Below are 24502 nucleotides of genomic sequence, written 5' to 3' on the forward strand. Positions count from 1 at the left end.
CTCTGCGGGGCTGGTGGCCGAGGGGGACCAGAGTCCTGAGACGCCACCTGCGTTTGGCTTCTCGGCTCGAACAGGGCTGTTTCTGGGGCTGCCTGTGTCTCCCCGGCGAGGACGTGAGGACAGGCGCTCACAGGCAAGCCACAGAGGAGCCTGTGGATGGGGCACTTTCTGTCCACCAGCGTCCATGCCTCTCTGTCTTGGCTTAGTTTACAAAGAAGACCCGGGAGGCCCGGGTGCACCACGGCTGGGACTCCCCTGCTGTCTGCTCCGGGGTGGGTCATCTCTGCGGGACGAGAGCGGGCTGGGGCCGAGGGTAGGGGTTTGGGTGGAAGCTGGGGCACACCCACAAACATCAAGCAGCATCCAGGGCCAGCCCTGGCGTCCACACTGGTGAAAGTCTACCGTTGGAAGAAAGCAAATGCTTCATTAATTTTTGTATGCAAATATTTATTTGAAGCCAAAGGATATTGCCATATAATTAAAGCAGGGAAACCAGAGTGCATTGTTAAAATGCAACATAATTATCCCATCATAAATTCATTTCAAGATGGGAGGCTGCAGAAAGCGGTTTTCATCTTGGCAGCAAACAAGCAAGAGATGGTGAGAGGCGGCATGTCAGGTGGCCGGCCTTTAGCAACACAGCTCTGTCTTCGGTGTTATCGTTAGAAAGTGGAATAAGATTCTGGAAAATCAGTCGAGAGGCGGTGGGGACACCGGGGTGGCATTCAGCCTGCCGCTTCCACACGCCGTAGGTAAACTGTGTTTACCAGCTATCAGAGCTTTGCTTCGGAGAGAAAAAAAAAAAAAAATGCAGCGCATCTGTTTTCCTTGGTTTGGAAAATGCAAAACAACGACAACAAGAAAAAGGAGTCCAAATTCTATTAGAATCTATTGACTTTGGGTATATGATTTATATATTGAGTTGCAAGTTTGCTTGTCTGCGGAGTCTGTTGAAAATTTAATGGCTAATATTCTTAACTGTAGCAAAAGTAAATTATGTATGAAAGGGGTTGACGTTCTTCTCTTCTCTTGCAATAATGACCCCCCCACCACACCCCCGCCGCTGGGAGAGAGAGATGGAGAGAGAGAGGGAGAGGGCGGGTGGGCGAGCGGAGGGGGCATCTATACTTGCAGAAAGGAAACCAGATAGCGGTGGTAAACATCCATCAGGCTGCAGGAAGAAAATTGGATTTCTGCAGGCCTGAGTGGGAATACAAAGCTCTGTGTATTGAATGTGCGTGAGTGCCTCGGCCTGAAAACTCTCCTGTAGAAGCAGAGATAAGGAGACAGGGTCTTCCTCGCTTCTGTCTTTGAGCACTCTCCCCATAACCCAGGAGACGGCCAGCGCCCAGGTCATGGCACGTGTCTCGAGCGACTGACCAGCCCCTTCTCTGGTTCTAGGGCACGCCTGGGAAGCCGGGACCACGGGGGCAACGAGGCCCGACGGTAACCACCCTCAGGGTTTCCAGGAGAGGGAGCGCTCGGTGGGAGGGGGAGGGAGGTCTCGAGGGCTGGGATGATTCGTGCTCACCTTTCCTCTTTCCTGCCTGCGCAGGGTCCGCGGGGTGAACGAGGCCCCCGGGGCATCACTGGGAAGCCTGGCCCCAAGGTAGGTTTTCAGTGTTTTCTGGGGTGCCTGCCATGCTACCCACAATCATGCACCTGTGGGTCATCATGGCCTTTTCATTTGGAGAAACAAAAAAAAAAAAAAAAAAAGAAAGACATTTCCTTGAGGGTATTTAAGAAGGAGCTGGTCTAACAGCACTCGGACAGGTCAGGTTGAATGGAATCATGTGCCTTGACCCCGAGAGCAGAGGCAGGAAGGGCCCCCGACACTGGAACCTCCGAGACGGCAGCCTCAGGCCCTAGGAGGCTGGGTGCACCAGGCTTCGCACAAATGCCAAACCATCTGGGTACCCCACCATCCAGTTCTGGTGGGGAGGCCCTATTTCTTTCCTTGAAGAGCGTTTGGAAGCTATAGAGAGAGCTTTGCCAGAAATTGAAAGAAAGTTCTTCTGCCTCAGGAGAGGACCTGAGCCTGTCTCACACGTCCCCACTTCCCGCCAAGGGCACTGTCCCAACTCCCCCGATTCTCCATATAGAAACGCACGGCCGCCCAGCAGGCCCTCCCTGTCCCGCCGGGTCACCGTTCCCAAGTGCGTTCCCACCGGGGCCGGGGGCCTTCTGGTTGGCGGGGTGCAGAGCTGGCCCGCCCCCAGGCTAACTGGATGTGCCCACCAGAGGCCACCGTGCATTCTTCCGCAATGAGCGCGTTCCCGTTCGCGGATGCGTGCCGTCTGTGACTCTGATCCTGGCCACGTCATGGGCCTGAGTCTGTCTGCCGAGAGCAGCAGTACTACGGATAATAATAAAGCCCTTCTTGCTCTGTCCCTCCCTCCCTAGGGCAACTCTGGAGGCGATGGCCCGGCCGGCCCACCGGGTGAACGGGTGAGCATCTCTGGGAAATGTCCCTGTCCATTTCTTCCCAGGGTGGGCTGGGGGCGAGGGAGGCATGCCTTTGACCCTGCTGGAGGAGAGGGTTTCCCTCAAGGTCAGTGGTAGCCTTCAATGGGAGTGAAGTCTCCTGCCTGTTGAAGTCGGCAATCCCCTGCCCTTGGCCCTGGTCTTGGGGCTCAGAGGTGGCTGAGCCGTCAGGAACCTGGGCCCTCGGCCCCGTGCTGGCCCCCTCAGCTCCCCAGCCTGACCTCCTTTTACACGTTGGTGAGGATGGGGCTGGAATGAATGGAGAATGGGTCCAGGGGAGCAGAGAGAAATTTTGCTCAGGGAACCCACAAATCAGGAAGACAGTGGTGGGGGGCGCTGGGCCTCCATGCATTGGGGAAAGGACTTCTGTGCTCAGCTGGTTGTGCTTTGTCCCCAGGGACCCAACGGACCCCAAGGACCCACCGGTTTCCCTGGACCCAAGGGCCCCCCTGTAAGTAACGTGTTTTCCATGTTGGGCAGGTGCAGGGATTCCTGGAGACGTTTGCTTTCCCTGGGGGCTTCATGCAGGCCCCTCCCAGTGGGCCGGTGGGGTGGGGGGGGTCAGCCGGGAAACTGGCTGGAGAGAGCTGCTTTTCGGAAGTGTGGACCGCTTTCTCACTGAGACCAACATGACCTTCTAGTGGGGCCCAGTATGAGTATCCGGGGGCTGTCGTGCCAAGTTACCACCGACTCGGTCACTTAAAATGGCAGAAATGCATTCTCTCATAGTCTGGAGGCCAAAAGTCCAAAATCAAGGAGTTGGCGGGGCTGGTTCCTTCTGGGGGCTCCGGGGGGAGACTGTCCCCTGCCCCTCTCCCGGCTTTCTATGGTTGCTGGCCGGCCTTGGCTTGTGCACCCTTCACTCCATCTTGCCTTCGTCCTCATGTGGCTGTCTCCTCCCTGGGCCTCTCGGGGTCTTCAAACCTCCATCTTGTTATGAGGACACCAGTCAGTGGATTAGGGCCCACCCTAGTGACCTCGTCTTGACTTGATGACGTTAGCAAAGCCCCAGTCTCCAAGTGAGGTCACCTTCACAGGAGTGGGGGATGAAGACTGAACCTGTGTCTTGGGGGACACACTTCATTAATTCAGAAGAGGCATAGTATATGCCTGGAGGTCAGCCATCAGGACAGGACAGCCCTGGGTCCCAGTGCTGCCTGCCTCAGTTTCCCCCCCGGGAGGTGAAGAGTGGCCCTCAGGAAGGCTGTGAGGGTTTAGGAGGTGACACACAGGTGCTGTGACAAATTGTTACAGGAATTTTCTCTGAAATGATCACCCCCCAACCCCGGGGATGGCATTAAACCCCAAAGGGGCATGCTTCTCAGAACCGAATGAAACTTCTTCCCTTTGTTTCTTTCTTCAGGGCCCCCCGGGCAAGGACGGGCTCCCGGGACACCCCGGACAGAGAGGAGAGACCGTGAGTATTGGCGGTGTGGGGACATGGGGACGTGGGGACACGGGGACACGGGGACGCGGGTTGGCCCGGCCTCTCCCACAGCCCCGCACGTGGGCACCACCTCCTCTGCCCCTTGGGCTTGGGAGAGAGTGGCCAGCCTCGGGAAGGCCCCTGAGCCCTGGGCTGTCTTCCGCTGACCTGGGGTGAGCCTGTCTGCGGACAGCCCCGGGCAGGCCCTGGGACAGCGCCTGGGGCAGCTGTGGGTGCCGGAGGCAGGTGCCGGCCTCAACCTTGTCCTAGCAACTGTGGTCCAAGGCCACATTTTAAACCGTCGTGGCAAATGAGCTGCCATCTGCACACTGAAACCGTGTGCAGCCGACCTCCTCTTGCTCAGTAAAACCGTCCTGAGTGCAGCCCTGCACGAGCTGCCCGAGTTTGGACCAGAAGGAAGCCAGGAGGGCTCTGTGGCAGTCTGTTGCGTCATTCTGGGAAGCTGCAAGAGGAGGGTCGCGGGCCTTGTGCCGGGCCCAGCCTCCTCTCTCCGGGCGCTTCCGGCCTCGGGCTTGGTGGTAGGGGCCGTGCAGGGCTCCTTCAAGGAGGCAGGGGGCATTCAGCTATGCTCACGATCCCCTGCTTTGCCGCCCCGTGCCCGCCGTCCACCTTGCCCTTCCCTTTAGAAGAGCCCAGTGCAAGCTGTGTCATCTGGGCGTTTTTGGTTGGGACCAAAATCATTTTTCAGAAATAAGGTCACTTCCTGGGATTTGACCCAACACACCGCGTCCACCGTGGGTGTGTCCTGGGGGAGGGCATGGTGGGGTACACCTGTGACCTTGAGGCTCCAGGCTCAGACAGCTGGGGACCTCCTGGTCACCAGATAGATGGGGGAGGTTGCTGGGAGACCCCTGTGTCCCCGCAGCTTTTTTGTGGCCACAGATCTCTGAGAGGCTCTCACAGCAAATGGGGTCCCTGCGTCCAGTGGGACTTTGAATGCCAGATTTAACATCTTGGTGCTTGCTCAAAAAAAAAAATCCCTTGTCTCTCTGGTTCATTGTGATGAAACCTCTTTTAATTACACCTTCCCGGTGTTCTGCTGCAGGCGCAGGCTGGCTGACAAATGCAGATTCGCTTGCTCTTTTGTTTATAGAGAAAAACTAAAACATTTCATCTGAGCTTTGCATATTTTTCTCTAATGCTGTTCTGAGGAGACAAGATAGAAGGTTTTGCCAAGTGTGTGCTTTTCTCCCTCTGACTTATCCTGAAGAGAGGCTGGTAGAATAATTAAGCTGCTTGTTTGCTGGGAAAGTAGCACAGGGAGCCTCCATGCCGTGCCTGGCTGCCCTCGCAGACACGGGGGCCCCCCGTCTCCGGACCCGGCCAGGACAGAGGGCTCCAACATGGGGCCCAGACACATCGTCCAGAAGGGTCTTTTCTGGAGTGTTGACTTAACTCTTAAGGAAATAGATACACAAGACAGCAATACTTGTGGATGTGAACCCAAAGCCCGTTTCTGGGCAAGGGCCTGGAGACCGATTCCATCCTTAGCAGCCAGCGAAGGTCCTGCCCGTGGGGCAAACAGAGAGGCCCTTCTTGCCTTTACACTCCCCTTGGGCACTTCGACCCTGGCCCTCCAAGCGGGGGTGCCCTCAACCTGTCCCCCACCCCTTGTTTCTGACCCTGTAAACGCTGCCTACAAAGAATTCTGCTTTAAAAATGGGCATGTATGTGCCTGGCATGCAACTCCCCTGGGCCTGAAGAGAAGAGCTCCCTGAGAATTTGCAGGGACGCGGAATCCGCCACAGGTTCCCACGACCCAGCGGCGGAGCGTGAAGTTGCAAATGGCAGCGCGGTGGCCGTCCTCACGGGGATGCAGGGGCCTGCCCTTGCCCATCAGCCACGCGGCAGGTCCACTCGCCCTCTGGGTCTCGCTGGTGCTTCAGACTTCCCTCTGCAGACCCTGGAGCTGCCGCTCGCGGCTTCCCGGGCGTCACGTCCGCGCGTCTCTCCAGCTCACAAGGCACCTGCAGGTGGCACCGAGTCGGCACGTGCCTGCTCTGTAGATGCGCCCAGAAATTAAGGCTTCCTCTCCACAGCCCGCTCTCCCCTTGAAGGGAGTGCGTGTAGCACAGCGGACGTCCACAGCGAAGCCGGGGCTGTTGCCTACGAGCAGTGTGCAGGCGGAAGTGCGAAACTCCCCTGGAATCGAGCTCACGGCACGTTCCAGCGGCCGGATCACGAAAGCAGCAAGCCCCCGCTGTTTCCTGATTTCCATGAACGCCCAGGGGCGCGTGAGGTCCCCTGTCACTCGGCAGAGGCGATAGCGACCCACACGGGACCGGCTCACAGAGCCGCTAGGGAGAAACGGCCCAGAGGTAGCTCCCGAGTCGAGCTTCCAGAGGTTGAGAAATGGCACCAAGTCTGCTGGGAAAATGAACACTTAGTGACATTATAAAGATTAACGGTTTTAAAATATATTTCTCAGCACAAAAACACGGCGGCGGAAAAAGCAGCTAGTGAAGCGAACTTGTCTGGCGTCATTATCTTCATGGAATTAATGTGCAAACGGAATAGGAGAGCGGGCCCTCTGGGTGAAGTCGGGAGTCAGTGCTATTTGGGGCCCTGGGCGGGGGGTTGGGGCGCAAACCTTCTGATGGGAGCCATTCGGCCAGCTCAGGCGCTGACTCTCTCCACAGGGTTTCCAAGGCAAGACCGGCCCCCCAGGGCCCCCGGGCGTCGTCGGCCCTCAGGTGAGTGGCGCGCCCCTGGCTTTCACTGGCTATCTGTGTCGTGTGCCCACGTGGCAGGGAGGTGCCCCCGGATTCGGAAGGTGTAGGTGCAGCTCCTAGAGAATCCTGAGTCCCACAGGCTTGTTAACATTCAGAGCTGAGCTCCGCACAGGGAACCAGATGGGAGAATGGGGGACGGTCTGTTGAACAGTCAGCGAGAACCAAGCAGGCAGAGCAAAGAGGGCCCGCGGGCGGTGGGGGCCCGGCCAGGACCGGCCCGGCTCCTGGGCAGGGCCCCGCTGGGCCCACTCTTCCCTGCTCCCCTGCCCCCCAGCCGCTCAGGCCTCCCGCCCCCGGCTCCGGTCAGCGTCCCCAGCCTGTGCAGCCGGGACCGATGGCTTCAAGCAGCAAAACCGGGCAGCAAGCTCCCACCTAATGTAGCAGTAAATGAGATATTGACCCGCTGCGGCCACGGACTGCAGGAAACGCGGGCATGCTGCCCACCTCGTGTCTGGCGATCTGGCCCCCCTCACGGCACGCAGCTCCCCCTTACATCCCACCCCGTCTGCTCTGCTCTTTTCCTTCTGGATTTTTACGGGAAGGAAGAGACTCGAAAAGCAGCGTGGGGTTTGGTGGGCCCTTGGCCTCCACGGCCCCGGCTGTCCTTAGTTTGGGAAGAGAAGGTTGCTCCCTGGCATGTCTCTTGAAAATGTTTGTGGCTGATGCTGACTTTCCACACAGGGTCCCACGGGAGAAACTGGTCCGATGGGCGAGCGTGGCCACCCTGGGCCCCCAGGCCCCCCCGGGGAACAGGGGCTCCCGGGCCTGGCCGGGAAAGAAGGGACAAAGGTGAGTTGGTCGGGCCTTCCACGCCGGCCCAGACTTGCCTGAGGGAAGTTTTCTCCTGCACACATATATGCACTGGAATACACGTGTGTCCTGAAAATACACGTATACACGTGTGCACGACAGGCATATATCCCAGTCCCCGAGAGGGCCCTCTGAGTTTGAAAAGGAGGCCAAGGGTGTGCTGGTCGGAGGCCCCCTCTGCTCCTGTGTTCGGCCCCGGAGAAAGTTCTGGAAGATATTTGGAACCAGTGACTTGGGTGATGAGTCCATTTTGGGTGATGCTGCCACCCTTCCTTTACCCGAGCAGTCTTATGAGGAACTCCAAAAGTATGCAAAGCGTAGATGTGGGGGCAGCACAGCCACATGGCCCTCAGCTGCCGCTCAACCCACCGTGGTCCCGGAGGGATGGAGTCTGTCCTCAGGCCACACGCGGAGCCAGCCCGTGGAACGTGCGTCCCGGGCGTGAGCACAGGTGGCGTTCCTGTGCGCGGACCTGCCAGCGAGCGAGGTCCACTCACGACTCGGAGGTTCCTTCTGAAGCCTGTGCCCGGGGCGGCCCCGCTCCAACCTGACCCTGGGAGGAGCTGGGGGAGGAAACCCCGCCCCGGCCCCTTCCACCCTGGTCTTGGGCATCGCTCAGAAACTCATCGATGGCTCTGGTTTCAGGGTGACCCAGGTCCTGCCGGCCTCCCTGGGAAAGATGGCCCTCCTGGGTTACGTGGCTTCCCTGGGGATCGAGGGCTTCCTGGCCCAGTGGTGAGTGAGGGGTCGGGCAGGGGATGGAGCGGGATACCGCCCAGCCCGGGGGCCTGTCCCCACGGTGCCCCAACCACACTCTCGTTGCCCTGCAGGGTGCACTTGGACTGAAAGGCAGTGAAGGCCCCCCTGGCCCGCCAGGCCCCGCGGTGAGTACTGTGGCCAGCACAGACCTCTTCTCCCATCTTCTTCCTCAAAACCTAGTCTGCAGGCAAGACACGGGTCCCAAGGGTCAGGAGAGCAGGCACATCTGCCCCGGCCCTCTGTGGGTCCAGGGAGGGCCATGGGAGGAAGTGGACGGTGGGCCGTGGGCTGGCAGCCGGGGTGACAACAAGCCAGGGGCGCACTGTGAGGGCAGGCGGAGAATGGGCGGTGTGAAGGCAAGGCCTCGGGGTCCTGTCATGACTTCGGAGGGGCAAGGAGCGCTGACGTGCTTAGTGTAGGTGTGGGCCAGGGGCTGTGGGGGCGGAGCGGAGGGGCACAGATCTCTCCTGCCCCTGAGCGTGGATTCGAGAGCTGGATGGCCCGCATGCCTGGGCTGCCCACGCAGAGCTCAGCCAGCGCAGGGGCAGGTCCATCCCCAGAGCTGAGGGCCCTGGGGGCTCCTATGAGTGCTCCCTGTCACCTGAAGGTCCCTCCAGTGTTCAGAGTCCAGCTACGAGAGCCCTGAAGACGCAGTGTTTCCAGAGCTGCCTCTGTGGCCTGGGGGACTTGGGGCCAGGCAGGGCTGCGTCCACCCTGCCCCGGACACTTGGGCTGACACTTGACGGAAATGTGACTCTCCCCGCCCTTCAGATGGGGCCCATCTCACAGCCACTACTCTGCTGCACAGGTGGGGGGTTGTAGGAGCTGCCCTGGCCCCCGTCTGGGTCTGGGCGCAGACCACAAAATAACCCTACCTTTCCCCAACTGAGTCACGCATCATTTCAGAGATGGCAGCTGGGAAGCCAGGCCTTTCTTTGAAATGTCACCTTTCTTCCCAATAAAGGCCAGTGCGGAATGATGCCCAGGCAATTGTGGCCTCTCAGTGCTGACCCTTGAACTAGGCCAGGTTCCCACCCATCGGCGGTGCTCCCGGGGCTGAGCCTCGCCCATAGAACATGGGGGAGCAGGGCAGAAAGGGAGCCCTTTGTGGGCAGGCAGGCCCCAGAATGGGAGCCCAGGCGAGGAGATCATCCCACGGGAGCACCTAAGGAGGATGTGTTCTCGGACCCTGGGGGAGAGGCAGGAATGTGCTTGGGATTATAGGAAGTAGGGAGCTGAGAGAACCCCAGAGCTGGTCTGAGTGGTCTGTGCTGTCGAGGGCCCTGGGAGCTACTGAGGGCTCTGGAGGGAGGGTGAGCAGGAGGACCTGGTGGCGCTTTGGAAAATTGGATCTATGCATTTTGAGAGCCTTGGAAATGAACCATTTTCTCGCCTACCACAGGGATCTCCGGGCGAGAGAGGCCCGGCTGGTGCTGCTGGGCCCATCGGAATCCCAGGGAGACCCGGGCCCCAAGGACCTCCAGGGCCAGCTGGGGAGAAAGGAGCTCCTGTGAGTATTGCCTTGGGGGCTCGGGGGCCCTCGCCAGCCTCCTCCATCCTTGCCACAGGCGGGTGTGCCCCGGGGGTTTGCGGGATGGGGGAGGTGGGTGGAGCGCGTGCTTGTCCTCCAGGAAAGTGTGTGTGTTCCCAGCGTCCTGACTGAGTCCAAGGGTGGGTTCCCAGGGTTGGCCAGCTTCTGTCGGAGTCACCCGAGCTGGAGGGGTGCTGGGGAGCATCTTGGCCAAGGCCCAGCCTGTCGTACCTGTGCGTCTGTGAGCCGGCATGTGCACACAGAGGGACGGGCTGGGGACAGCGTGTGTCCAGGTGTAGTCTTGGCCTCGGTCTGGGCTCTGGGCACCATGTGTGGGCAGGTCCCAGTTGCCTGCTGTGTGCACAGCCCCTCCGGCCGGCCTGAGCCAGGCTGGTCTTGGTGTGAGGAGGATGGGTGTTTGGGATGGGAGCCCCCTCCGCTGGTCTGGGGGCAGGAATGGAGAACAGATGGGCTGGGAGGCGTGTGCTGGGAAAAGCAGCTTCTTCCTGGACCCCAACAGCCGACCACTCAGTGACCACGCGTGTGGCCCAGCCAAGTGTGGAGGCGTTGGGAGACCTCCCGCCCCAGCTTCAGTTTCCACGCAGGAGATTAATGGGCCCCTTCTTGTCTAGACTTCCCTCTTGGGAAGCCAACAGCTGCCCTCTGCCAAGCGCTTTCCCCCGAATCACCACAAAATATCCTTTACTGCCCCGACGTGCTCCTGTCCCGTGTTTGGCTTCCCCCGCAGGATTTTGCAAACTCCCACCTGCCCCACATTCAAATGGTCGTGGAGACAAATTTCAGCTCCAGGTTGCATTTTGCGTTCAGATGTCAGCATGAGCAGAGTTCCAGGGGGAGAGAGGGCAAATGTGCACATAGATGATCTCCAACGGAGTTCGGACACCCATGCTGATGGATTCCTGTTGGACAGACACAGTCTTCCCCAGACGTTCCTCACTTGGTGGTTCACGGGTGGGAAGGGCCCGGTGGCCGTCCCCGGGCGGGAGCTCCCCATTGACACCACACTGGGAGTGTCTACGCCACCAAGAATCCATTCAGTCTGGTATCGGCAGTTCTGATGGCATCTAATCATTTCCACTGAGGCCATTGGACATCGATCCAGTAGAACTTGGTGCCAGAAACCCGCCTTCTATGGGGCGTTTGATGTGCACAGAGCGCACGCAGATTCGGTTGCAAACAGTTAGGTTTGTTGCTTCAGGAGAGTAAACACTTGAGCAGAAACCTCTCAGAGTTGCACTATCCACTTGAAAGCTTGTCATTCTCCCCGAATAGCTCCGGAGAGAGGACAAGGCCAGCTGTCTCCAAGCACAGCTGACCTGACCAGTAACATTGGATGGGAAGATTCCAGGCGAGCCAGAGTTAGCCTGAGCATTTTCTGGCTTCATTAGGGTAGAAATTTATCTCGACAGGAACGAAATTGAGGGGCCGGCAGTGAATTGTATGGGCAGGAAGGGATGAGATGGAGCAGTGACGTCCGGGTACATGCTGGCCGCGTTTAGATCCCGAGACCGAGTGCACGTGTTCTCTCCCATGTCCCTCCCCCAACACGCACCCCTTTGTTCTGCGCTCCTAGAGAGATTCTGACATTGGGAAAACTGAGCAAAGCAAGGCCTCAGTAAGGATGTTTGAGATGACCAGGGGCAGTTACAAGGGAAACGAATCAAAATTACAAGAAAAGAAAGATGGGTGTGTGCATACCTGTTTGGCATGGGGGTGTTGGCAGAGAATTGAAAGGGTAAGAGCATTGGTGGAGGCCACAGCTCAGGCCCTCCTGGCCGCTAACATAGATGACCCCACACACAGGCTCAGGAATCTGGCTGGCTGGGCTGAATCCCGGCTCCACTGTTCACAAATTGTGCTTCGGCTTCCCCATTTCTAAAAGAAGTGCTCTTTTTAGGACGGGCACAGATAAAACACAGTGGTGCACGAGAAGTGGGTGGCACGGGGCCAGGCTCGGCTCAGAGTCACCCTCCGCGTAGCTGGCTGAAATCTGTTGGGACTGTGACAGGGGTCACTGGCCCAGGCTGCTAGCTCCCCGCCTGTGGGCCCCTCCTCTCTGGGGTGACGAGCTGGTGGCAGGACATTCCACGATGGAGCTGTGTTTGACTGGGGATCTTCTCTCCTCTGTAGGGCGAGAAAGGGCCCCAAGGCCCAGCTGGCCGAGACGGCCTCCAGGGTCCTGTGGGGCTCCCGGGTCCAGCTGGCCCCGTGGGCCCCCCTGGGGAAGACGGAGACAAGGTAAGGAGAGTTGGGACGGGTCCTCCTGCCTGCGGACGACGCACAGCGCGGCCGGCAGGTGCTGGCTGCCGAGGGACCCCGGCCCGCCCTGCACGCCCGGTGCATGATTTCAGAAAAGCTCACAGTCACGCGGTGATAGATGAGATCTCTGGCGTGCGGGGGGCACTGGGAAACTGCTCCCGCCCGTGCGTGCTGCCCTTTGCCCGGGACATTCGCTGCTGGCGGCCCGCGCAGCAGAAATCCTCCCCGCTCTCGATGCGTCACGTCGGTTCTGAGTGTGGGGCCGATGTAATGAGGTTTTACTCAGGATCTATTTTTAAATGTCTTCACTTGAATTATCCCAGACCCCCTTTTGTTGGGAGCCTGCTTTATAATTCCAGCGCTGTTACTGTGGGAGCTTATATTTTATCCCTCATTCGGTGAGGACAATGAAATTTAGCTCTGTGGTTTAACCTTCCATCTATGTCGGCTCTCCGGTGACCGTTCCGACTGGGTCACCTGTGTGCACGGGACACCTCCTCTCGGGGCGGGGCGCAGCTCCGCACAGCGGATGCAGAGGCTTTAATAACTCCTCCGGAGCTCAGTAGCCAAGCTATCCCGTTATCGCCTTGCTCTGCACGCCCCCCGCTTGACAAACAAAGTAAATATTTTCACTGTGATTCTCAGATCCACTAAAATCCTGTACCGTGTGAGCTCAAGGCCTCACGCCCCGTTCACTGTGGTATTAGAAGGGAAGTCAACTCAGTTTATGGAAACGTCTCTTCCTAGGAACGTCCTCGGGCCGGCCTGGAGAGGAGATTAATCTTAATCCCCAAGAAAAATTAATTACGGGGAGCAGATAACATGCAGACAGCTCAGGGCTAACGGACCTTCCTTGTCTTCCCACAGGGAGAGATCGGGGAGCCTGGACAGAAGGGGAGCAAGGGGGACAAGGGCGAGCAGGTACGGGGCCACGCGCGCTCACCGCAGGGTTAACGGTGTCCTTGACCCAACCACATCGGCAGCCCGTAGCAGGACACGGCTGCTGGGCTTCCTTTCCCGCTGGAACTCGTGTGTGGGTGGTGGGCATGCACACGTGCCCTCGGGGGGGTGTGCGTAGATGCACACGTATGTTCATATCCGAGCGACTCTCTCGCTAACGGACGAGCAGGAAGCATTCGCAGGCTTCGTTGAATAGAGCCGGGGGGGCGTGTCGTCTGTGCGGTGTTGGGTTCCGTAGGCCTGGGTCATGGCCGCCCTGCGATGCTCAGGGCGCGGGCACCGTGCTAGAGCCACACCTTGACCGGTGCCTCTTCATTTGTCCGCTCTGAAGTCCTAGTGTGTCCCTTGGCTGCCGGCTCCCTCCTGGTAGTGCGGGCCTGCGTGCTCTCGGCTGCGCAGCCGGGCCTTCCTGCCGCCCGGTGCTGGGCGTGCTCCCCGAGGGCAGTGCTCTCCGGCCCCCCCTTGCCTCCCTCTCTCACCCGCTGCCTGTGCCAACGCTGGAGTGTGTGTGGGGACGCGTGGGGGCCGGCGTCACACCGCTAGGCGTGACTCCAGTCGGGTCCTAGCTCTGCGTGGGCGAGCCGCCCGGTGTCCAGCCTTGTTTTTAAAACAGGGCCTCTGGGGCCCGTGTCCTGGGAGTGTGGCAGGAGCTAAGATGATGCACAGTGGCCGCCCCCCCCAACCCGTCCTCGACATTGGGCTGGACTCTTCCCTGGACCGCCACACGCGGGGGCTGAGCTGACGGCCTCGGACCGTGGTCCCCCTGGGTCTCCGCTGTGATCCGGGAAGCAACCGCATCTCTGTCTTTCCCCCACAGGGTCCGCCCGGGCCCACCGGTCCACAGGGCCCCATTGGACAGCCAGGCCCCTCCGTGAGTATCTGTGCTCAGGGCCCTCTCTACATCCCGAGCCCCTTGAGCCGGTGGGGTATGGGCAGCTCTCCTCATCCACACCCCGCTTTCTCCTGCAGGGAGCCGATGGCGAGCCAGGCCCTCGCGGCCAGCAAGGCCTCTTCGGGCAGAAAGGTGACGAAGGTCCAAGAGGTTTTCCTGGGCCCCCTGGGCCGGTGGGGCTGCAGGTAACTGCAGGGTTTGTCGGGGGGGGGGGGGGGCTGGTGTCCCCCCCCCCCCCCCCCATGTGTTGGGGGTGTCCCCCCCCCTCTCCTCCCCCCCCCCCCCCCTCCCCCTCCCCTCCCCTCCCCTCTTCTCTCCCCTCCCTTCCCCCTCCCCTTTTCCCTCCCCTCTCCCCTCCCCTTCCCTCGCCTCTCCTCCTGACATTAGAAGAGTGGGGAAACTACGACCAGGCTTTGGGGACCTCCCCGGACTTCCTCATTCATTGAAAGCCATGCCAGTCCCCATAATTTCAGGCGTGTCCGTATTTGCGTCTCTTAACGAGTGATATGTCTCCCGGAGCTCATTGTAGAGATGCTGGAAGTGAAGTGATTGACCAGTTGTAAACACGTAAAGGAAAACTTCCGTACGGACCACCCAGGGAGGGTGGCCTTGAGCGCTCAGGCACGTTTCAGCTCCGAACCTTCACACGCGTGTATTCACGTGCTTGGAGGTGCATGGGTGGTTTCATTGGGCTTTTGGAAAACCTGAATCCCGTTTTGTGTATAGCAAGTTTGTGCACAGCTTCTCCCATTTCCTTTTACGAGTTGTGTTCAGTGTTGTTAAATGTGCTTCGGACGTGTCCCTTTTTATTTATTTTTGAAGACGTGACTTTTAGTCACTGCATCGGGTGCCAGCATATGGTGGCGACATGATTTATTCGGACATATCCCTGCTGTTGGCTCATTAGGTTTTACTGTTTAATGGGACACTGCAGCCAGCGCCTTGGTCCATAAATCTCCAAGTACTCTCTAATGATTTCCTCGGGCTAATTCTGAGACTTGGCATCATGGGGGTGTCCTCCCATTTGGCCGCACGCTTAGAAGCACGCTCAGAGGCTCTCGGAAGCCGCTTGGCACCGTGGCGGGGAAACCGCGAAAGCCATGTGGGTACTGGGGTGGCACAGCGCCGGCGCTCTAAGTTTCTGCTGTGTTCCTGCCCCAGGGCCTGCCGGGACCTCCTGGAGAGAAGGGGGAGACCGGGGACGTGGGTCAGATGGTAAGTGTGCCCGGGACACCCTGACCTCCTGTTCTGATTTGGTCACGGTTTGCATTTTGTCTGTGCTCAATGGTTCTCCTTCCCCTAGGGTCCCCCAGGTCCCCCTGGCCCCCGAGGACCCTCTGGAGCTCCAGGCGCCGATGGGCCGCAAGGGCCTCCGGGCGGGATAGGCAATCCTGGTGCTGTGGGAGAGAAGGTGAGCCTCACCCCTTCCTGCTGTAGCGTAGTCTGATGCGCGAGTGCGCGCGGGGAGCCCGGGGCTGTGTGTGTGTGTGTGTGTGTGTGTCCAGCTGTGGATACGGAGACACGCAGGGTGGGCCTGGGCCATTCCTGTCCAATGCACTTTGACACTTAGCAGATCTGTGCGGTGCAGGTGGGAGCTCTGACCCCTGTTCGCATGGCCTTCAGCCCCCACCCCTTCTCTGGGATCTAGCTGATGGGTCTACTTCTCCAGCCCTGGAACTGCTTTGGTGGGGGGCTACCTTTACCGTTCCCATTGTGGTCAATTCTGTACTCTCGTAGCCTGGGGTCCTATCTGATCTGATTAATTTTAGGGCGTGGGTCCTAGGGATGCCTCAGTGAGCATGGTGGGCTTCTGTGCGTGCACATATGTGTGCGTGCCCATACATGCGTGTGTGGGGCGGGCAGGACTCCCCTGCAGCGCTCATGAGTGTGCATTTCTTCTAACACTTATCCTACTTCCTTGGGATAAAAGGAATGAAACCGACATGCTTCCATTCATTTGCATTCCCTGTACACTGTTTCCAGAACTTTCTGACTTCAGCCTATAAAATTGGAAGAAGTCCTCCATCACTGCTCATTTTTTATGATACGAGAATTACAGAGAAATGTATCCTGCTAAGACCACAGATTAATGATGCCCTGCTTCTGCTCAGAGGCATCTTCCTTCCAGGCTCCTGCCTCTGCCTGGCGGTTGCACCCTCTGAGCATGCTCTGCTGCTTTCTGTCTGCCTCTGCCTGGCCCTTCCCTCCTGTGCTGTTTTCCCAGCCCTTCCACTGGCTTCTCGTGATTCTCCCCCAGAACTCACTTGCAGCGCCGTCCGTGACGCTCCGTGTACTGTGGTCACCTCCTCCATGTGACCATCAGAGCTTGCCAGTGTCACTTCTCCTGACATGGATGTGTCTGCCCTCTGATCCCGGGGGCTGTCAGAGAGCAGTGACCGCTCTCTCACCCCAGTCCCCCCACTCCTAGGGTCTGACAACAGGGAGGAGTTGCTAAATGCTTGGAGCTGAGGCCCCTGCTCCCCGTGCCACCATAACCATGTTCTGTTTCCTCCTTAGGGTGAGCCTGGTGAAGCTGGGGAGCCTGGCCTGCCTGGAGAAGGGGGCCCCCCGGTGAGTGGACTCGGAGGGCAGGCGTTGGGCACCACCATGGACCTCTGCTGGATGGGAAGCTCACACTCTGCCTCAGTTTTCCCGTCCATGAGATGGGGGCCAAGTCTCCCCTCATGCTTACCTCCTGGAATTACTGTAACAAGATGGAGTGAGATGGGGGTTGAATACGTGTGTGTGTCTGTGTGGGCGAGCATGCCTGAGTGTGCACACATGTTTGTGCATGTGTGCAAGCGCGAGTGCATATGTGTGTGCACGAGCATGCCTGTGTGTAGGTGCATGCATTTGCACACGTGTGCAAGCGTGAGTGCCATGAACACCCATGAGCGAAGCCTGTGAGTTGCTCTGCCATTTGTGGTGTTCCAGACCCATAACGTGGGGGCGATTGTCCCCTCATCAGCCCAGATCTGGAAGATCCTGACCTCAGGTCAGATGGGCATTCTTTCCAGACCAGCCTGTGGGAGGCTCTAGGGCCCAGGAGGCGGCTGGTGGACAAAGGTCTCCTGGGCCTCTAACTCTTCCCTCCACCTGCAAACCAGGGAGTGGCCTGAGTCCCTTTAGCCCCTCCCACCCAGAAGCTTCACCTCTCAGGGCCCCCGTAAGCCAGTGGGGCCCGACCGTGCAGGGAGCTGCTGAGGGCTGGGGAGCACGAGCAGTGGCTGGTCCCCCCCAGTGTGGGGCCCGTCAGGCACTTGCTGTCCCATGCATGGGAACAAGGGGCCACGCCCGAGGCCAGCACTGCGCTTCGGGAAACGGAGCCCGGCTCTGAGGACACTGACGCTGGCCTTCCCCTCCAGGGGCCCAAAGGAGAAAGAGGTGAGAAGGGCGAGTCAGGCCCTTCAGGTGCAGCTGGACCCCCTGGACCCAAAGGCCCCCCTGGGGATGACGGACCCAAAGGCAGCCCCGTGAGTAGCTCTGAGATGTGCCAGCGCCCCGAAGCTGCTGGGGCTCTGTGCTTGGCTTATTCTCATTCACTGGCAGTGCGCTAAAGCCTCCCGACTGCTACGGGTCTGGGGTCACATATCTAAAGTGTAGAGGTCTTATCCCCGCTGCCGAGCCAGAGCCATGGAGGTGAGGAAGAGGAGCTGTGGGGTGGGCGGCCGTGGGGGCTGATGCGCGGAGCCCGGGTAGCTTGCTGTCATGCGCTGCGTGAACGGCGGTCTATGTGGACGCCCCCTTCCCATGGCCTGCCCTGGCTTTGCCTCAGGAGGGGGTTCTGCACGGCGGCACATTCTAGAAGCCTGAAGGTCTGGGCTCCATCTCAGCCTGGAGCTCTGGGAGCAGAAGCGCGGGCAAGGCGCCTGTCCTCTGCGTGCCCGGAAAGCAGAGCGCTGAGCCCATCTTGCCTGGGGTGTGGTGTCACTGGGATGAGGTGATGCCCTCCTGGTGTCAGGATGGAGGGTGTTGCAGGGGCTGGGTGAGGCAGGGGTCTGCGGGGATGTGGCCGCGGCAGCTTGGTGGGTGAGGGCCCAGATGTGCCTGTTTTGTGCATGTGTGCGTTTTCGTCCCTTCAGGGCCCTGTTGGTTTTCCTGGAGATCCTGGTCCTCCTGGGGAGCCTGGCCCCGCGGTAGGTGTTTAGGGCCACCGAGCCCCTTCCCCCCCCCATAGCCCTCCACCTGCCTTTTCCAGCCCCAGTTCTTTCTCTCTGGGTGTCTTTTATGAATTCTCTTTGGGGCACGGTGCTCTCCTAAGTGGCATCCAGGTGGTGCTGGTTAGAGAGCACGTTCCCGCTTGAGCTTGCTGTACCTGAACCGCCCAGATGGACTCAGATTCTCGGGAAGGGGCTGGGGATGCAGCGGGCGCTGGTGTGTGACTCGGGTGCCATCAGGAGGCAGACGAACCTGCTTTTGTCCCCACAGGGTCAAGATGGCCCCCCTGGTGACAAAGGGGACGATGGTGAGGCCGGACAAACGGTGAGTCCCTTCGTCAGCTCCGGGGACCCTGGCACAGCTTCGTGGTGTGGGGTGCCGGGCACTTGGGGATTTGCAGCTTGCTTTGTTCATCTCTGAGAAAAACCCAAGCCCAGTTACCTTGTAGAATCAGCTCTTAACCATGACAGGGGACTGTGAGCCTCTTGCGGGCTCTGTTGAAAGCTAGGGACAGCTGTGCCCGTGGTTTGGCACTCACCGCCAGGGAGTCCGTGATCGCCCCAAGCCTACCTGTGAACGTCAGGATGGCCTTATTTCTGCCTCATCGGGCTGGCGCCTCTCCCAAGGGCTCTACCCAGACCAGCCCCTGGGGCTGAGCTCACACTAGACCTTACCGCTTACACCCGACACTGAGCCGCGCCCAGGGGTTCTCCCCTTGGGGACGGACGGCGTCCGTCACCGATTTCCCTCACCCCCACCCTGCGCCAACCAGGCGGGGATTTCCTCCGTGCAGGCCCACTAGGTTCAGATGAGCAGCAAGCAAAGAAAGCTTAGGGACACCAGCTCAGAGGCCAGGTCCCCCGAGAGATGCCCGAGGTCCCCCTGCCCCCTGGCCTGTGACTTGGGATGACCCTCGTCCTCCCTGTGCCTCGGGGGGCCCACTTCTGTAGAAGGGGATGTTTGCGGGGGGGCGGTCTGGATGGAGCCCGTCCCCGAGTACCCAGAGTAATTGCTGTGCGGAGGGAAAGTGCTCTTTCAAGATGTGGCAACATGGGCGCCCGGCCGCTCCGTCTGTTAAGCGTCCGCCTCTTGGTTTCGGCTTAGGGCGTGGCCCCAGGGTCGTGAGTTCAAGCCCTGCATCGGGCTCTGTGCTCAGTGGGGAGTCGGCATGAGGACTCTCTCCCTCTGCCTCCCCCCACCCGCTTGTGTGCTCACACTCTCTCTCAAATAAATAAATCTTTACAAAAACATAAAATGCGGCCACACTGCGATGTGAGCCAGGCCTGCCCACAGAGCCGCGGCACCAGCCCCCAGTGCAGAGGTCCAAGCAGAGGTCAAGTACAGCATGACTTCACCTGGGACTTCTTGCGGCAGCTCCACAGGAAGAGAGGCGGCCTCAGGGCTGGCCGAGGACAGAGGACACTGGGGACTCTGTGTTTTGTCAGCCTCACACCAGCTCAGACCCGCCATGCCTCTGTCTGACCGACCCTGATTCCCAAATTCTGTGTTCTCTCTCTGACACCAGGGATCCCCAGGCCCTACTGGTGAACCGGGACCGTCGGGGCCTCCAGGAAAAAGGGTAAATGATGCTGCAAGCTGTTCTCGCCCACTAGCTTCCCGCAGGAGGCCCCCCACCCCCACCCCCGGCGCCCTCCACCCAGCCCCGCGTGCTCTCGGCCATCCTGGTGGGGAAAAGCCTTCTGTCAGTGGTGTGTGCTCCAGCCCCGCCATGTCATCAGCCCTCGGACCTGCTAGGCGCATCGCCCCCGGCTTTTGGGAGAGGCCAAGACGCCATCAGTCATGCCCATCGTGGGGGAAAGGCACCCACGAGGCCGGAAAAAGCCTCGCCCCCTGGGTCAGACCTTTCTCCAAGGTCCGAGTGGGCGAAACGGCATTTCTCTGCACGTGGAATACTTAGCCTTGCCCATGCTGCGGGAAGCTGGCCCGTCTGGTGTGTGACCGGGAACGGGGCCCCAGCACTGCGGGCTGCCAGAGGCAGTCCCGGATGGACTCCGAGGCTTTGCCCAGAACCGGGGTCCCTGGGACTCATTCTGACGGCCTCGTCATGGCTGGCCAGGGGCCCACGAGCCCCCTCCCCATCCTCCCGGCCCTCCCTCCCCACCCGTCGAGCCCAGGCCTGTTTCCCTCCAGATAGTGAGCTCATCGCTTTGCCTTCTGCAAGCAGCCCCTCACGTGCTGTTCCCTTGCTCTGTTTCAGGGCCCCCCAGGCCCCGCAGGCCCCGAAGGCAGACAGGGAGAGAAGGGAGCCAAGGTAACGTGCTTCTCTGCCCAGCTGGGACTGCAGAGCTTCCAGAAGCTTCCCCACTTGTGTGATGGCCGAGTGGGGTGGGGATTGGAGAGGTGTGCACCCAGGACCCCCACATGGGCAGCGGAGAGCTCTCACCGCCCATGGGGAGGGAGGCAGCTTGCCCACAGGCCGTCGGCCCCTCCAGCCTGAAGAAGGGGAGTAGGTGCTGGGGTACTCGGCCGGGTGCTTGACCTGCAGCCGCCTCCCTGAGCCATGCCCACCGCGGGGCTGAGCAGAAGGCGGGGCGCCCATGCCGAGCTGCTCACCTGCGGCCTGGTGCCCAGGGTCCTCGAGGGGCTGCTCCCTGTGACGCCCATGGCCCGGTCCGCCTCCTGGAGCTGTCCTGGCGGGAACTGAGGCAGGGGTGGGAGCCGCCGAGCCCTGTGCGCACCTAGGAAATGGTGGCCGTGCCCACCATGAGTGCAGGGCTGCCCGGAAAGGCTGTGGTGGCCGGGGTCGCTGGAGACTGGGGAGCTCTGCTGGCTGAGGAATTTAGGGGGAAGAAGAATGGGTCAGGGCGGCTCCTGTAAAGAACGTGGAGAACCTGGGGCAGCCCCAGGGATCTGGGGGCATCTGCGGTTCTCGGAGGGGTGGTCCTGGGCCAGGGTGGCCACAGCCTCAAGCATCTCTGTCCCACTGTGTCCTTGCGCCCTGCAGGGGGAAGCTGGCTTGGAAGGCCCTCCTGGGAAGACTGGCCCCATTGGGCCCCAGGGGGCCCCCGGGAAGCCCGGGCCTGATGGCCTGCGAGGGATCCCAGGCCCTGTGGTGAGTGGATGGGGGCCAGGGAGGGGCGGCCGCTGCAGGGGAGGGGCTCATGCTGACGGCCCCTTGTGTTTCAGGGTGAGCAAGGTCTCCCGGGCTCCCCGGGCCCCGATGGCCCCCCTGGACCCATGGTGAGTGATGACCCCAGGGATGCTCCCCGGCAGTGGTGGAGGGTAGAGTTGGGGAGGGCAGCTCTGATCCTGCCATCTCCTCCACAGGGTCCCCCAGGACTCCCTGGCCTCAAAGGAGATTCTGGCCCCAAAGGGGAAAAGGTAAGATGGGAGTCAGGTGCCTCTGAGGCTGTAACTCGGGGCCCCTCAGACACACGGGGTTTCAAACTACCAGTCACCTGTCCGGCAAGTGCCCGCTGCAGGCTGGGGACGGGTCCTGGGAGGCCGAGAACCACAACCGGCCTGTGCCGTGTGGGACACTGGGTCCCTGCCCTCGGCGGGAGACCCCGGAGGCCCACATGCAGGTCCCGGCAGAGGGGCATCCAGGGTCCGAGGAGCGCGCCCACTCTGGACACAGTGGCCCGGGATGCTTCCCACAGGGAAAGTGCCAGGACTCCGCAGCAGGGCAAAGCCCGTTCACTTTCTCCAGTTGGGGGTGACTTTTTCTGCTCATGTGGATTTATTGACAAGTGTAAAGCACATCCACAAACCAGACAGTTGCATCTGAAGGGCTGGGGTGTCTGTTTCTTTTCTACTATGGTGCCTATCACCACTCAACCTCTAGAAAAGCCCTTCTAGAGCTTTCTGCAGACTCATGTAAAACAAACACGTGTAAGCCTATGTAGAGAGTTTTTCTTGAAAAATAAAAATCATAATTATTACAGTATCTGTAATACTCAGTAACTTTTTCACTGACGTCCATAGATGTTTCTGTGCCCTATAATAAAAGGTACACACTTTGACCATACAAAGACTGGACAATGCCTATAAGACACACACAAACGTCCCTCGGGAAGACACCGTGTTCCCACGTTGGTCTGTATCTGGACCTGTGTCTCCCCATCTCTTTAAGTGTCATGTTTACCGAAGTCCAGCCATGTCACACCTGCTGTCTTGTCCCTTGACCTGCCTTTGGGTGGGTCCCCCCACCGGGAGGAGTTGGCCGGTGGTTCCCGTGGCAGGGACTTGCTGCCCCATCCAGCCAGCCCATGGGGTTGGCGGTGAGACATGGCCACAGTGAGCACCCCTTCCTGCCTTTGTTCGCCAACAGGGCCATCCAGGCTTGATCGGACTCATCGGACCTCCAGGTGAACAGGGTGAAAAGGGTGACCGTGGTCTCCCTGGCCCCCAGGGCTCCTCTGGCCCTAAGGGAGAACAGGTGCGTCAGGTGGTGCCCCCCCTCCCCCAGCGTGGCTCCTCACGGGTGGTGAGAAGCATCTTATAACCTGGTGCCCAGTGGACCTGAGGCCAGTTAGAGCTGGAAGGACGTCCTCACGTCCATCAGCTCTGGATGGGAATGGCGGAGCGGACGGCCCGCCCAGGTGCACAGGGAGCGGGGAGTAGAGTGTGGCCGGCCCTGGCTTGACCGGCCACCAGCAGCTCCTTCCGTGTGGCCCCGCTGGCCTCAGAGGGGAGGCCGGTTCACTGCACGGCCATGCAAAGGCCTCTGACCCAGCTAACGGCCCACGTCACTGGCGAGGCTCGGGCCATGTTTGCCAGACACGGGGGGCAGGGCCTGCGCCCTGAGCCCGGATGTGCACACGTGGCCCCAGACTTCCCTGGGAACCAGTCGCCGACTGAGTCTGCACCCCCAGCAAACCACAGCGTTGCAAACCTTTGCCAGAGAGTTCCTCCCTGCCCTGCACCAGTGAACTGCTTGACGTGGACTCCATGGTCAGGGGGAGGGTGATGGGTGCCTTGGAGGTGGGCGGGGGCACGTGGCTGGCGTGCCACGTCTGTGCCCCTCCCACGTGAGGGCTTCATTCCAGGTATGAATCACTGCTTCCCAAGGTGCGTGTGCTCTTATCTGTGCCCCTGTTGGGCCGTGCCAGGCCTGCAAGGGCACAGGTCTCGGGAGGCAGAGCCAGGGAGGCGGGGAATGAAGTAGGACTCGTGTGGGGCCCCGTACGGTCCTAGGGTGATGTCCTTGGAAGCCCTGCTTCATCTGCCACCGCTCTCCCTGTGGCATCGACCATTTCCCCTAAATGAGTGCTGTCCAGGGCGTGGTAGCCCAGTGACCTTGAGAATTAGGAAGATGTCCGGGGTCTCCGCCCCCAAAGTAAGCCCCGCTCTGTGCCCTCACCATAAGCCGGTCCCAGCAGCGTCCCGGGTGGGAGGTGCTGGCTCGAGAATCTCTCAGATTCTGACGATGATGAGCTGCCCTGGTCCCCATGGTGGAGGTGGGGGGCAGGGCGCCTGCTCTCAGCCTCCCTCTGCCCCGGCTGTCACTTCAGCCCCTGTGGGAGGGTCATGTGGGATCGGGTTCCAGGTGGAATGAGTCTTAGGGCCCCCATACAGCAGGGGTGCTGGGTATGAAAAGTAGCGTGCATCCCCCGCCGCACCAGCTGGCCTGGCCTGCGCGGACTGAGGGTCTGACCAGAGGCTGCGAGCCCCCGGGCAGCCAGGCCGGGGTGGTCAGCCTCCTGGCGCATGTTCGGGCTCCACCAGGCCCCATAAGGAGAGACGGCTCCCCTTCAAGGCAGCCGGCCCCTCGTTGGAGGGCGTCAGTAGGGGAGAGACCACGAGCACAGAGAGTCACGGCTTCTAGGCAGGAGTGCGCGTCTGCGACCCTCCTTGTGTGATGGTCTGACTGGTTGTCTGCTCCTTTTCAGGGCATCACTGGACCTTCTGGCCCGATCGGTCCCCCGGGCCCTCCCGGCTTGCCGGTGTGTATCTGGGAGGGGTGGGTGGCCCCGGTTCGTTCTGGGGACAGCAGGGAGGCGGGCAAGCCTTGGCCGAGGGCCTCAGAGCGCAGAGGGAGGATCATGGGACAGCCAGGAGCCCCAGGGCTGGGCCCATCCCCGAGTGGACGTGGGGCCCGGCGTGGATTTGCCCATCACCTCCACCTCGGGGCCCCGAGGGACAGAAGCAAGGAAGTGGGGTCTCTGGGCCCTGGATTCAGGCAGGGGAGGCAGGCATTTCAGGAAACATGGATGTACCACCACAGACATCCTGGGCCAAGGTGAGGAAGTTGTCTCCATCGGCGTGAGCAGGACTGCCCGGCCCAGACAGGAGGGGTTGGGGGCTACCCGTAGGGCATCCCCCACATTGCTGGGCCATCTGGCATGCCAGAGCCATCCTGCAGGGCTGTGAACCTCCACTCGCCCCTCCTGGGCCTGGGCCTGGGTCCACGAGACCAAGGTGGCCCCGCGATCCGACGCTGGCCCTGGGTCCACGAGACCAAGGTGGCCCCGCGATCCGACGCCGGC

General features: G+C 60.4%; 1 protein-coding gene across 1 annotated transcript in view; it reads left to right on the forward strand.

Annotated features, from left to right (window-relative positions):
- Positions 1 to 24502, forward strand: part of COL5A1 (collagen type V alpha 1 chain) — a 79630-nt gene that overhangs the window by 40927 nt on the left and 14201 nt on the right. Inside the window, exons 24-50 of the mRNA XM_044920661.1 lie at positions 1402 to 1446; positions 1556 to 1609; positions 2404 to 2448; positions 2882 to 2935; positions 3848 to 3901; positions 6571 to 6624; positions 7345 to 7452; positions 8119 to 8208; positions 8304 to 8357; positions 9635 to 9742; positions 11915 to 12022; positions 12911 to 12964; positions 13821 to 13874; positions 13973 to 14080; positions 15057 to 15110; positions 15199 to 15306; positions 16413 to 16466; positions 17261 to 17368; positions 17978 to 18031; positions 18324 to 18377; positions 19579 to 19632; positions 20272 to 20325; positions 21019 to 21126; positions 21201 to 21254; positions 21342 to 21395; positions 22345 to 22452; positions 23906 to 23959. Of these exons, the coding sequence (XP_044776596.1) occupies positions 1402 to 1446; positions 1556 to 1609; positions 2404 to 2448; positions 2882 to 2935; positions 3848 to 3901; positions 6571 to 6624; positions 7345 to 7452; positions 8119 to 8208; positions 8304 to 8357; positions 9635 to 9742; positions 11915 to 12022; positions 12911 to 12964; positions 13821 to 13874; positions 13973 to 14080; positions 15057 to 15110; positions 15199 to 15306; positions 16413 to 16466; positions 17261 to 17368; positions 17978 to 18031; positions 18324 to 18377; positions 19579 to 19632; positions 20272 to 20325; positions 21019 to 21126; positions 21201 to 21254; positions 21342 to 21395; positions 22345 to 22452; positions 23906 to 23959 (1908 nt within the window). The remainder of the gene's footprint in view (positions 1 to 1401; positions 1447 to 1555; positions 1610 to 2403; positions 2449 to 2881; positions 2936 to 3847; positions 3902 to 6570; positions 6625 to 7344; positions 7453 to 8118; positions 8209 to 8303; positions 8358 to 9634; positions 9743 to 11914; positions 12023 to 12910; positions 12965 to 13820; positions 13875 to 13972; positions 14081 to 15056; positions 15111 to 15198; positions 15307 to 16412; positions 16467 to 17260; positions 17369 to 17977; positions 18032 to 18323; positions 18378 to 19578; positions 19633 to 20271; positions 20326 to 21018; positions 21127 to 21200; positions 21255 to 21341; positions 21396 to 22344; positions 22453 to 23905; positions 23960 to 24502) is intronic.

This window comes from Neomonachus schauinslandi, chromosome 13, assembly GCF_002201575.2.
Source record: "Neomonachus schauinslandi chromosome 13, ASM220157v2, whole genome shotgun sequence".
Taxonomy (NCBI): domain Eukaryota; kingdom Metazoa; phylum Chordata; class Mammalia; order Carnivora; family Phocidae; genus Neomonachus; species Neomonachus schauinslandi.